The 14,697-nt window shown below is 36.8% G+C and overlaps 1 protein-coding gene across 1 annotated transcript in view; it reads right to left on the minus strand.

The window, feature by feature from the left end:
* Positions 1 to 14,697, minus strand: part of USH2A (usherin) — a 399,816-nt gene that overhangs the window by 213,126 nt on the left and 171,993 nt on the right. The window contains exons 30-31 of the mRNA XM_013174016.3: positions 5,261 to 5,374; positions 2,522 to 2,683 (exon numbers count right to left, since the gene is read on the minus strand). Of these exons, the coding sequence (XP_013029470.3) occupies positions 2,522 to 2,683; positions 5,261 to 5,374 (276 nt within the window). The remainder of the gene's footprint in view (positions 1 to 2,521; positions 2,684 to 5,260; positions 5,375 to 14,697) is intronic.

The raw sequence follows: 14,697 nt of genomic DNA on the forward strand, positions 1-14,697 counted from the left end.
CTGGGTCCAATTCTGCCAGACTAGCTCTGTGAGCGGATTCCAGGACATTTCCTGCTGTAACTATGGTTCAGGGATTTAAATTGTTCCTTTCTTTTACACAGAGGATTGGTTGGAAATAAGCAAGATTCTCTGTTCACTTTATAACTTATGTTTGCCTAAAAAGTTAATTGAAATCAAAGTTATAAAATGCTCAATAGGACCAAAACCATCAAAATTGCTCTAGAAAAAATATAAGTCATTTCTAGATACAAGCAACAAAAGCTCTTCTAGGTAGCTTATGAACCAGATGACTTTTCCTTAGAATAGTTTAGCTGAATATAACCTGCAATAGTTGACAAATCTCCATGTCATCATTCAAGACTTAGAGATAAGACATCAGAAATCAGAAATGTAATTCATCCTTTTCAAAATTTTTGAAGGACATCCAGGAAAGTTATTTGAATGTAATTTCTTAATAAGCATTCATTTCAGCTATGGGCCAGAATACAATCCAACTAGAACATAAAACCAACCAAACACAATGTATTATGGTGAGCATTTCCCCAAATGTTTTACATTCTTTGCCAATTTGTAACCAGCTGAAAATTAACACACCAGCAAAACTACCTGTGATGAACATTCAATAATGATTTTAATAAGATTGGAAGTATAACCATTTCCACTTCAAAATTCTTAAGAATAGTGTTATGGGATGGCCATAAGAGATTAATGGATATCTTGCAAAAAAAAAAAAAAAAGATAAATTGCACTACTGGAATACCAGAAAGCTGGGTGTATGGGGGAGAAATTAATTGAACCTATACTTTTGATAAATATTTTTTTTTCAGAAGAAAAATGCATACTAGTTTGAGCTGTCATTATGCTAACCTATATCCTATTTTTCATATTATTAGTAATACATAATGTGGTAGTTTATATTCAAAAATAAAACCAGAATGTATACACCTCATGTATTTATCCAGAAATACACTAAGGTTACTATGGTTACGAAAAATCCATTACCTTTGAATACAGAATGAAAAAGTTTGACTTAAAGTGTGCACTATTTATTACAGCGATCATCAACAGCCTTCAGGATGTTCTCTAACTGGATTCATTTTTCAGTGTCAAAACTGACCCACCACACCAGTAGCTTATGGCCTGTGCAAGGCAAAGAAATTTGAACTATATGAATTTTTAAATATGTTTCATACTAACTGAAGATGAAGAAATAGCTTTGAATTTTAAGGCCTTACATTTAAAAAAGAGTAGGGTCTTGATACCCTTTTTCCCCCAAGTTGTCCAATATAAAATGTTTTAATTTTACTTGTACTTTTTGCCATATTCAACTTCTGACAGGTTCAGAATAGTACTTTGTTTTGCTATGATACTTCCAGTTAAGTTTGTGTGTGTTTGTGCAATATGAACAATCTCAGTCCAAACAAATAGCTTGGATATTTAATTAGCTATAACAATAATTATTTTAAAATAGGAAGTCAGATGATCACACTTCACTGTACTGCAAAATAACGGTCATATAGGTTCCATTTAATAGTTTAATAGTACTGATATAACTTAGTCATTGACACACTCTATACCTGTTATTGGTAGACTACTTTGTTTAGGCTTTTAACAAGCAAGCTAAACATGGACAGTTCAGGAAAGCAACATAATGGCTCTCTAATTAAGAACATCCACGGACAACAATGAGAAAAAATATTAAATCTGTACATTATTTCTTGTCTCCAATAGCTCAGAGATAACTTGTTTTGAGAGCTGGATGCTATAAGATGAAAAAGCTGTAAAACTACCAAAAACTTGACTGAGGTCCTGTGAAAGAGGATAACACAGAACAGGATTTAGATAATCCATGACAATATTAATCTTTGAGAGTCCCAGCAGAGAGTTCTATGAAGAATTCTCTAACAAATGGAACCCATTGTGGTTTAAAGTGCATCCAGGTAATTTTTAATTTATTTTGCTTTTTTTATCTGAAATGCTTTAATTTCAGCAGGTAATACTTTGCCTGAAGTGCCTCTTGGTCATTTTTCACCGGAAATAACAGTTAGTGTTCACAAAGGACCTGCAGGGAGGATGAACGTTAGCACGAGAGGCTGTTAACAGGGTCAATATGGGAGCAGAAGAATTGCATAATTTCAACCTAAATGGGAAAATGTCTTGACACCAAAGCACTAATGACGTCACTACTATCATGCTAGTAGAGATGTCAACTTCACAGTTTGGTCCAAACAGCTTAAATTTTTTATATAGCCTGATTTCTGGCTTCCTCCACAATCAACTGGAATAATAACAATAGACTTTCTAAATAGGGTAACTGAGAGATGGCACACAACTAGTTCACATTTTAATTTTGCCTTATTGAAAGTGCAGTTCAGCACAGCTGATTCTAGGCAATATGTTATAAAAACCAGGAGGAAGAGTAATACAGTCATGGATGCAAAATTTAGAAGGCGTCAGATATACAATTATTCACAGCAACTATGAGACATCCGTCTGATATGCTACCTAGCACAGAACTCACCTTTTACAACATATTTGGTCCCATTTCCAAAATAAATTGGTATCCCATTCATATATAAAATATATTGTGTAATAATACCATTTGGCGTTTTTGGAGGGCTCCAACTCATCAGCAAGAATGTGGGAAAGGATATTGCTGTGGCTGGTTGCACATCTTCAGGGGCTGGTGAAAAAATATACTACATTTATATTATATATATTATATATCATCATATTGTATCATACATTATATCTTATCACGCAAAGTGAGAAAAAGTGGGAAAGAGAGGGAGTTAGGGAAGGGAGTCTTAGCCATGCTCCTAAGACTTCACAAAGATAACTCAGAGAACAGATATAAAATTACTACAGGTCTGCTGTATTTTTAGCTTTCCACAAATCATAAATTATTTTAGTGAACCAGAATGATTTTCAGACAAGTTGAAATTTCTAGAGATTTTATGCTTTCGAGATATCACCATTTTGAAAACACTCCTATCACCTGTGAGGTGCCCTTGGAAACACAAACTTTTAGAAAAGATAAACTCTTTACTTTTTAGAAAAAATAATTTCGCCTGTGTATTTTTCCAGATAGATAACTGTAAGGATGGGAAGGGGTACATTATTTTTTTATGGACCTTTTTTTTTTTTTAAATACAAGTTAATTTCTCTTCATGTTTTTCATTTGTAACTACAGTGATTATTTTTTTCTAATCACAAATGCAGATGCATTATTCTTATGCGCTACACATTCCTTCAGACTTTTCATAATTCAATACACTTAGTAACACTTGTTTAGCATGGATTTTATGTATATAATATACTGTAAGTTGGCAATGGATAATAATTTAAAAGCTGAGTTCTCTCCCCGTTTCAATGAGTTATATGTTAGAAGCACAAGCAATCCCACTGAATATCGCAAGGGGAGCAGAACTCGGCCCTTAGTCTGGGAGGAATATCTTGTAATTTACAAGCTCTGTGCTAGCAATTTAAAACAATAACTAGCAGTGGCTGGCAATGTGAAAACAATATAAAGTAATGAATGTTTCAATAGGGAAACAGGGATAGCTGGAGGGTGTGATATGGTGTCTGTCTTCTGTATCATCAATTTATTGTTACTAAGAGCATGCAACAAGAGCATCCAAAAATAGAAATTCCACACATTGACTTTTTGTTCAGTTCTTCTGAGGGATAAAACACATGTTCCCCGTGGCTTTATTTGATCACCGGAAAAAAAAATAAAAAAAATCTATTCTTGCATAAACCTTCCCAGTATGGCAGCACATCTGAAAACAGTGAATGTTTTCTGAAACATATAGAATTCCTGGTTTAGCAAGCACACTCACTAAGCTGAGGACAAGAAGACGTACGCAGTTGTGCTTTTTGTTGTTGTTGTTTTGGTTTTAATTACTATATTACACCAGAAAGAAATATAGAGCACTAAATAAATGTTAACATCACAGGGTCCATTAACTATTTGGCTGTCAGAAGCTATACATTCCCTTTTCTAATGCCACCAGACAAACTTGGTCATTTTATTTAGAACTTCCAAGAGGTGATACTGGGTTTGATTTGAATGGTGCTGCTGGCAGTTTTCAACATGTTCACATCAAAATCTTGTTCTAGAGATGTTAGACAGGAATACTCAGGACTGTCCTCATCAGGAGAACACCTTCCACAATTCCTGCTCTAGCAGCAGTTCAACACTCTACCATTCTTCTGATCATTATGGTTGTAATTCACACAACTTCATGCTAAAATGTTATTTGGTTTATTCATACATAATTATTACCTAGTTTAAAAGAGAAAATACAGCAGAGCCTTGTTAAAAGTTCAACACTGTGAGAGTTACTAGATAGGACTGTGGGAGGAAGGAACTTTTGAAAACTACTCAACATCATGGAAGATTAAACACTTCCTACAGATACAAGTCAAAGTCTTTTACTATTCTACCAGTGCAAATTTGAAGTAACTGGTTTTAACTGGATTAACTTTAGGATGACGGAACCCGGAGGAGGATCTGACTTGGACTTTATGTTTAATTGAGAATGGAGTTAGGCATGTCACAGATCTTTTGGGACATTTGCTCCCATAATTGATTTGCATTACACATTAGGCTAGTCTCTAAAGATGGAACTAAATGTTCTTTCTTCCTGCTGTAGTTCTCAATCCAGTCCTAGAAAACATTAATTTATACTCACAACCTTTAAGTTTGAGCCCAAAAACATATAAAAGAGTTAAGGAAAGAGAGAAAAACTGAAAAGTGATTAATAAATAACTCAATCGGCATTTGGAAGTTTCATCACACTGAAGTAATTGTTGCCTATTGCTGGTGTTTAGCAGTTAAAAGAAACCATGGAAATCAACCGTTTGATTCTCAATTTCATACTGTGCCATACAATCAATTCTTTTTAGTCAGACTGTCTCTAGATTTACTTCTGAGCCCTAGTAAAATGAGGAAGCTTTCATTAATCTTTCAGATGCTTCATATTAATGACAAGGCTCTTGCATGAACAATGTAACAGCAATTAAAAAGCCCATTAATCTGCATTACAGCTATTAAAGATGCATGTCATTAAAGGGTATGGAGTTTGATTCATTTTCGCACCCCCCCAAAAAATGGAGCAATTATGGTCTGGCAATGCACTTTGTCATCAAATTAGGTTGGGGTTTTCCAGCAAATGGCTTTGCAGCATTTAGCTCTTCTCCTGTTTTATTATTCATGACTGAAATGTGGAAGTCAAGACCTTTGAAATTACTTTACCTTCTTGTGGAGTGGAGATGTTCAATGCATGCAAGCTCTCAGTACAGCCAGCCAAAGTGCAAGCAGTTAGGGTTACAGTATAGTTTGTGAAAGGATGCAAGCCTGTCAATATGCCTGCAACAGAAGAAAGCAAGGTGTTATGCATGTATAGCCTACAGACTGATTACATACATGAAGAGAAGTAAAATAGAAAATTTTTCTGTTACAGGCATTCACAGCTAGAGGTAGAAGAGAAAAAAGATTTTAAGGTTTCATTCATATCATGCCACAATGTAAATTTTGCAAAATATATTAAGAGAAAATTATGTTTTATTTCATTCTTAATACTTATGATGCAAATAAGTTTCTTTATTTATTCTCACTGTGACAAACACAACTTCAAGACTGAGATGCACATTTTAATATAACAATGACAATAAATTCAAGTGTTTTTTTTTTCTTAGCACCTGCTTCACCAAGTTTTTTCAGTTATTGACTTATTTTCTAACAGTTTTTCAGCCTCCCAGAACATTTTTTTTTAATGCCTCCTTTCCAATGTTGCCCCTAACTATTCATCTATAAACTCAAATTTCTTTTTTGTGTGAAATCTCCCACTTGTGTTTCTGTACTTCAGTGGAAGGATACAGCCTATACATTTGCTATACTACTACAGTAACATATTTCAGGTGACAAAGTACTCAGAGATTTAAAGAAAATAGTTGTATAAGCTTATGCTTTTTCAGGTCCTGCTTGTGTTAGTGAAGAGAAGTTGCTGGATTCCCACATATAGATCAGCAACTTGTGGATAAACAAATCACTCCTTGCCATTTCAGGAAGTTATGAAATATTTTGAACTGAAATATACAGAGGGATTGCATGGGAAAAAAAAAAAAGTTTGACCGACATTTTTCAGAAACACCAGCAGTTTTCATTTCAAAGTAGGTCCTACAATAAAGTAATATTGCAATGAAAAGTAATTAAAAGAGCTACTTCATGACAAGTTTTATTTCAAACCCTGTTCTCACCTCAATTCTAACAGTTTTTGGTAAAATCAGTGGGGTATTTCAAAAGAAAACAACAGCAACAAAACAGATCATTTTTATGGCACAAATGAGGACAAAATGACACAAATTAGGAACTGTCCCATATTGGGATTTTCAAAGCTGTATCATTGCAAAAACATCTTTGGAAACAGCAGTACTTCAGAGAACCATAATTCTTGGCCAAACCTCTCATAGTAGGAGACTAAGCCCCTTCAGCATTATGTGCACACTAACAGGTAGAAGAAATTAGTCCTTCTTGTTACTTTTCATTGAGTTACTACATACAATGCAACACAACTCTGGCTTTCAGTAGAAAGTCTTTGTTCCCATGTACACACTTTATACCCACAAAAAAAAAAAAAAAGGTCTGGAGAACTGCATGCAGGGAGTTTATGGTTGCAGCATAATTACGTTATTTTCTGAGTGGGATAATCTAAGCAAGTCTATGATTTTTTACACTGTGTTTATTGAAATGTGTGGTCACATTGAAAACTTGAGGTTAGCTTTCATTGAATAAATTGTGTTTTTCCCTTTTCTTGTAATTAAAACAAAAACTTCAACGATTAGCATTGCAAATGAACTTTCCATTTGAGTTTTTGGAGGTCCAGTTCTTCTATGCAAAAAGATAATTGGTAGTAGCAACACTCAGGTCAGAGTAGCTGTGCTAAACTCAAACCAGTTGATCAGAATCAACTCTCTCTAGTAATAGCTTTGATTTTGGAAATAAATACCTACTTAGCAGAGAAAAACTGTACTGCCATCTTACGAACTAATGGAAATACAACAGGGAAGAAAAAGAATGTTGTGTCAGCCACTGCCCAAGCAAACGTGCCTGTAATCTTCCTGTAATATTTGGCAGAAGACAAGTATTTAAAAAGCATTCAACAAGCATTTTTAAAAGCATTCAACAAGCATAACATAGAACATGATGATGTTTCAAAACATTAGTATCCCACTAAAGCAGGAATACTGTAACCTACAGTGTATTCTTCAGTGCAGAAACATCATTGGTTTAAAAAAAAAAAAAAAAGTCTGTTTTGCATAAGACAATAGAAAACCCTTATTTCCAGATCACACAGGGTCAAACATGGGAAAGTATAAAAGGTACTTTTGGAATTAACTTCAGCAAATAAACACATGCAGAAACCAAATCCTCTAACTGTGACATTTGCAGGTTCTCAGTTAAGAGGAGCATGCTATTGTGTACATGCTCTCCCTCTATTCACTCTGCTGTGCTTTAGGAAGCAATTTAGTTTTATTTGTACATTTAGCACTTGTAATGGTTTTTTTTTGTTATGAAGCAGTGAATTAATGCTCCTTGCACTTCCTGATGGAAGACATTCTTTGGGGTCACCAATGGCTTCAGGCATTGAGAGCCACGGTAGCACATAGAAAGCACATCCAGAAAGATGCTTCTAGCTGTAGAAGGTTTGGATTGGGCTGTTTGGTTGTGCTTTTTACTTTTGACAAAGTAGAAAGGTTTTATATGAATCATCTGCAATGCAACAGAGTGTACATTACTCAGGTAGGTTTGTGAAGGACAGTGAGAATTTGAAAAATAAAACAGATCAACCTTTTTGCAACAGGAGGTACCTGTTATTAAAGATATATATATATATATATCAAAGGCAGCAACTGAAAAAAATATTTTGTTTATCTCATAATTAACGTATTTGCTTCACATGCACACTTATACTATTTTCTCTCAACAAAGAAACAGATATGTGGCATAGGTAGGCAATAGAAAGTGCACAGATTTTATTTACATACTTCAGCAAACTACTTTTTTCTCAGCTGCCAACCTATCTGTTTGGCCAGCATCCACTGTAATCTGTTCTCCTTCATTATGTTAATCTGTGGGCGGAAAGATTTCTGTCATCTTCAAATCGCTTGTACAGCAACGGTAAACACCTTGGCCTGTCTGTAATTGGACAGGTGTCTGCATTGGTGTCACCCGGCTTTTAATTCAATTAAAGAACTGGCGGCTCTGCTCTCATTACCCACTCATTTCCTCTGCACTTTGAGTCAGCCAGTGAAATTTACACTCAGTGCCTGACTATCTTAGAGCACAAAGTCAGCAGTCCCATAGCAAAGATCATCACTGATACTGATACAACGTGAATTAAAAAACAGCAAAATAATTTTTGCAATAAAAACCAGCCTATAATCCAATGAAGATAGCTGACAGCTTTTAAAAAGTTTTCCAAACTCCTCAACTTGCGCACATGCAGACTGGCATCTCCTGTCTATACCGAATAACTGATGAGCTGATAGTCTATCAGGCTTTCCAAAAGTAGATGCTAAAAAAGCAAAATTTGGCCACAACTACATTTGCATATATTCTAGTAACGTTAACAGGAGAGAGGTAGATAAATTGTCACTTTGATCAGGAGATAGAATTGGAGGGACCATCAATATTTAAGAAGAGGGCCAGCCTCTCACATTTGGGATAAGAGTCCCATTCATTCCATCTGCCACTACAGAGCAGCTGAATCCATCCAGACTTAAAATTTACACCATAGACTATGTTCCAAGCCTTAAAGTCTACACAGGGAATCAGAGACAGTAAATCATTCTAACACACCACTCCTATCTGCCCACTCAAAGAACCTTTGGAAATAAATTAAAGTTCTAACACAGACATTTTGACACAGTGACCCCATGAAACTGAATAATGTCATTTGTTAAATATGAATGTAAAGTTAACAGTCTAAAAGAGTGATCTGGAATCACACCTAGAACATTAAGCCCACTTTATATGCAAAACTAGTATTTAATTTTCTATACTTTTATTTAAATGATCTTTAATTATTTGCAATATTTAAAGTTGAGGTTTAGAGTTCTGTCAGAGTAAAAATGCTAGGTTCTTTCTTGTGGATAAGGGATAAAAATATTGACATGGACAGTAGAAGAGGGTCAACAATGAATTTATGGTAAAACAGACATTTTGACTAGTCACAATTAGTTGCATCTTTATAACCAATCCATGTATCATTATAACGCATACAATATATAAGAATAGTAAATATCAAGCTTCTTTCTTTCATTTCTCCATAAAACTGACATTTCTTTTGTTCAGTACATCTAAAAGGGAAGTCTCATATTTAGACAGTTCTGCCACAACATTCTGGCAGATTTTGAATGGAAAAAACTAGTTTCTCGTCAAGGAAAAAAAATACATATATTTTACTGCTAAGGTATAATGGCCAATATTCTGTTCTCAAACACTGAAAAACAGATTCAAAGGCCATTACTGTGTTTTAATAATTTCATCATCTAGTTAAAAGATCATTATAAAAGCAGTTGCTTCACTGCCCTGATCTGTCATCCTGCTTTTTCAGAAAGTTACCAGCAGGTCTTCACAGATAACACACGCTTATGGTAACTTACAGAGTTTCTATTCTGCATAACAAATTTTTGAAGAAATATAAATTGAGGCAAGCTTTTTAAAACACATTTAGTGAAGGAGCCTTCCCATAAAACAAAATTAAACCCACTTGACCCCCCCCCCCAACTTACACAAAAATCTTATTGAGTATTTAGTTTTACAGTTGCAACACAAATACTAAAGTTGTCTTTTTTTCTTTCAAATAATAATAAAATACATTAAGATGGTGGAAGAGGAACGTTTTGAAGTTAGTTTTGTTTGTTTTTTTACAGGTAAATATAGGTAACTTTAATTATAACCACTCACCACTTTCATATGAAGCCTGAAAAGTCAGCTCTGTTACTGAATATTAAGATTCCCAAAGTCAACCACAAAGCTTACCCACACAAGTTCCATTTGTTTCACACGCTGAGTGCATTTTTTGCCAGAGGGATTCTTTGCCAGATTTTTTCATTGCTTCCTCTCTAACACTCTACTTCAGAAGGACTTATTTTGAAGTACACATTATGAAATTGAAACAACACTTGACCTTAAAGATGGATCCTAATGCCTTTTTAAGGTGTTGAAAAAAATAATAATTACCAAATCCCTTCTCCCCAAACCTAAACACAACTTAGCCAACTTGAATGCCTGAGGTTGTACAGCATCTGTCTTACAAAGTCACTTGTGTGTCGAGATGCATCATTGCCACAGTACACTTAATCACAGTCTACTGACCAGAAAAGGAAGTCCTCAACTGACTTTGTGTCTTTGACAGATTGTAGCAAAAACTGTTTAAGTACATGTGTCTTCTACATACGCATCTCTGAACTGAAAGCCTGTGCACATCAATCTGTCGCATACATCTACATTTTTAAAGCATCTTCTACCATAAGCATAGTCTGAGTCATAAAATTCTGAAGAATTATTGAACAACAGGGCACCTGTTCCAACTCTTTGCCTTATAAGAACAATAAAAGGTTACTTTGGTTACTGGATTTCTCTGGGTTGGAAGGCCTTTCTTCCCAACTGAACAAGATCATAATCAACCAAGCACAAGCTCCACTGGCCTTGAGGATGCAGTTCAGATTGCAACGTTTCAAGGAAGTCTGTTACATTCTTCATGACACACAGCAGCTCTTTGGCTGCTTCAATTTGCACAAAGCCATAGCCCAACAGTCCCATTTTGCACCAGACATTACTTAGACACAGAGAGAATTGGTCCTGTAATATCTCATCACTCTGTTACTCTTGATCTTTCCAGATAACACTGTTGTTGCTATTTTTCTAGCATATGATTGATTTTAAAAGTTTGCAGAGAAAGAAAGTCTTAACTTTTTGCAAAACTGAGTATGTCTATAAAAAAAGATATTAATAATCTTTTCCTTCCTCACAAACATTAAGAAGTTGATTTCTTTTTTCTTAATAAAAGTATTGGTATGTAGCTAAGTGTTGATGTAATTTTGATAAAATGTTCATGTTTATTTAATCAGATGATTTACATTTCATATGAATAAATTTATACAACAGCATTGGACTGTAAACAAGATTTATTTAGGTCTAAACTCAATCAAGTTAGAACATTTATTAATTCATGTTTTAAAATGCATATATTGAAAAATATGCTGCTAGTCTGCTAAAGCCTGCTAAATGAAAGGAGATAAGAGCTTATACTCTGCCGCTCTGATTTAGAGTCACTATGTACTCAAGCATCATCTAACAATTGACAGGAACCTAACGGGCATCAGCAGATCCATTGGCTACCCTATGTTACGTTGGCTGCAGCAGTCAGAGGGATCTGAGCAATGGCTGAGGTGCAGCTGCCGTTATACTCATTTGGCTCCTTCCACTGAGAGAGACGTGCGTCTGTGTGGGTCAGACAGAGAGACCAAATCTCCTTACAGCACACAGGGACAAAACACACTGGCAACAAGCATCTCATTCCTAGTCGTTACAAGGGTCTGGGTACATGGCACCCCTTTTTGTTAGAAGGATGCATACTGTGTTCCAAATCTGACATACCGTGGCATGGCAACATACCATGCATACCATCATTCTTCTGGTGGTGGGAAGTATGCAGATGTTTTCTATCAGGTATCCCTGCTTCTGATCAAAAGTTACTTCTATGAAACCATGATAAAGAGAAAGAATTTAGCTGAAAATGACAATCCTTTTGTATTTAAACCTGGTTCAAGCAATTGAAGTATAACATCAGCTCTAGAAAACAATACCTTCAATAAAATTTTCCACCTTTTATTACTTTAAATGTAATGTCAGATTTTAGTTGTAAGTAAATACAAAACAAAGTTAGTACTTGGTGACTCTTTGTGTCTCCCTAAAATGTTCTATGACATTACAATATTGAACCTGGAATACAGATTTTGGAATCCTCTTATTACTCTGGCCCTATATGCACTTACATTAGACAGTTTGCAATTCTTTTCTGCAAATTTACAAAAATTTCACTAACTGCAGCATGAGAGTGCTTTGAGTGCAAAATATTTGTGCAAAGATTACAAGTAAGCTGAAGTGCATGAAAGCGATATCCAAGTAATTCATTAATGGTTTTGTGTAGTAAACTATATGGTTTTGGTAAATCATTTACAGGCCTGTAGAACCCTGAAGATGAATGCATTTTTCAGGAGTCATCAGGCAGCAAACTTTCATTTTAAGCCCACCTAAATAATATTCTGATGTACTGTTCCCAAAAACATAATTTACAGAGATATTTATTTTGAAAAACAAAGCAAGACGTGTGTATGTGTACGCAGAGAAGGGACAACTTCCATGAGACCTGTGCCCCCTCAGTGCAGCACTATCTGGCCTGTGCTGTGTGGCTGCTTTGGCTGTCGGTACGCTGACCCATGCTGACCATTGCCCCAGGTCTCATGGGACTCTGTGCCCGCCACTGTGGGGTCTGGCCCTGGGGCTGCCCCCCACAGCCTCCTGACTTTCAAGCCCCTCAGGAGGCGGTGGTCAGGGTACAGCCCTGCAGGTGACCCCAAAACCCGCTGCCCCAAGCCTCTCAGCAGAGCATAGTAGGGTTTGCCGCGCAGACACAGCTGCTTGCCACTGCTTCCTCAAGCCTGGCAGAGCTCTTCCTCCTCAATTCAGCTAGAGGGAGCTCTCCCGGGCAGTGTTTTCTCTGAACAGTATCATTTTCCAGGCTAGCAGTGAGCTTTCCTTCACCTGCTTGTGAGCCCAGGCCTACCAGTCGCTGGCAGGAGGCCTGACTTCCTGTACTGAGACCCAGCTAACCACTCTAATTAACTATATCCAACCATCAAATTAACTTTTCCTGAAATAGTCATCTACCAAACATTAAAGTCTAAAAGGTAAGAAAGTAAACATAAGCACGTCAGGGAACGGAAAGAAAGGTGACCATGGGCTTTAGGAGGGAAAACCGTAAACAACCATTTTCTCATCGTCGCATGTGCAGCCACAACTTCAGTGCTTGGTTATTGCGGTAATGACACAGGAAAAAAGAACTACAATAACTATATGAAATTAAAAAAGAAGTCTGTAGTGAGAATATAAAATGTCTGTGATTTTTTTTTTGCTGGATATTGTACTATTTTGCAGCTTCCACTACAGTTCTTCATTGGAGAGTGTCCAGAGAAGGGCTACGAAGATGGTGAAGGGCCTAGAGGGGAAGACATACGAGGGGCAGCTGAGGTCACTTGGCCTGTTCAGCCTGGAAAAGAGGAGGCTGAGGGGAGACCTCATTGCGGCCTACAGATTCCTCACGAGTGGGAGTGGGGGGGCAGGCGCTGATCTATTCTCTTTAGTGACCAGTGATAGGACCCACAGGAATGGTGTCAAGCTGCGACAGGGGAGGTTCAGGCTGGATATCAGGAAGAGGTTCTTCACTGAGAGGGTTGTCATGCACTGGAACAGGCTCCCCAGGGATGTACTCACGGCACCAGGCCTGTTGGAGTTTAAGAAGCATTTGGACTGTGCTCTCAGTCATATGGTCTGAATTTTTGGGTAGACCTGTGTGGAGCCAGGAGTTGGACTCATTAATCCTTGTGGGTCCCTTCTAACTCGGGATATTCTATGATTCTATGATTGCCTGTCATTGGGAGCAGGTAAAACTTTAAAACTTACAGATCTCCTGAATTCTATGATGACACTGATTTGAATGGTAAAGGTATTTCTCTTATGTGCTTGACAATGGAAAATATTTTGCTAGAATGAGTAAATGCAAAAGGCCATGTCCTATCTGAAGGCTGGGTCTAAACAAGGAACCCTTTGTGGAAACAAAATGTACAGCACATGATACAGAGTACATGAGGATGCTAATTCAAGCACTGAGAGTCAAGAAGAACTCAAAGAGAAGTTTAGTGGAGGTATTTCTCATGAGCTATTTTCCATGTCACACAGTGGGGTGTTTATGTGTATTTTGAGCATTAATTGATAAGGATGAGAAATGATCACCTTGCTGGCTTGATTTTCTGAGAGTTAAACTGCTAAGACACACCAGACAAGCCTTAAGGCTGAGCAATAATCCCCTCTTCATTCTCCCCTAGATGTAATGAGATGCCTGTGTCTGAACAGAAAGCACTCTAAACCTTTCCACAGCTTCAGCCAGTTAGTAACTATCTCACAAAACTAAATGCTTAAATCAGCTTTTGGAAGCTATCTTCTCTGCCTAAGCACAGGAGGCAACTTGCAGCCAGCCACACCAGAAACCACTGAAATAAGGGATCATATTAAAAGGAAGATGAAATCGGTGCAGAATCAGTATGGGGATTGCTTTGACTTACTGATTTTCCTAATGGATATACCAACCTGATAGACTTCTTCAATGAGTTGAATAACTTCATGAACGAGGATAGAGAAGTGGATGTTACCTTGATTTTATGGCTTTTGACACTGTCTCCTGTAACATCCTCATAGACAAGTCAACAAAGTACAGGTGAGCCAACAGTGAGGTGGATTGAAAGCTGGTTGGATGGCTGGACCTGTTATGATCAGTGGCATAAAATCCAGTTGGAGGCAAGTCAGTTGTGGTGTTCACCAGGGGTGGATACAGGGACCAAGACTGT

The sequence above is a fragment of the Anser cygnoides genome, chromosome 3 (assembly GCF_040182565.1).
Source record: "Anser cygnoides isolate HZ-2024a breed goose chromosome 3, Taihu_goose_T2T_genome, whole genome shotgun sequence".
Taxonomy (NCBI): Eukaryota; Metazoa; Chordata; class Aves; order Anseriformes; family Anatidae; genus Anser; species Anser cygnoides.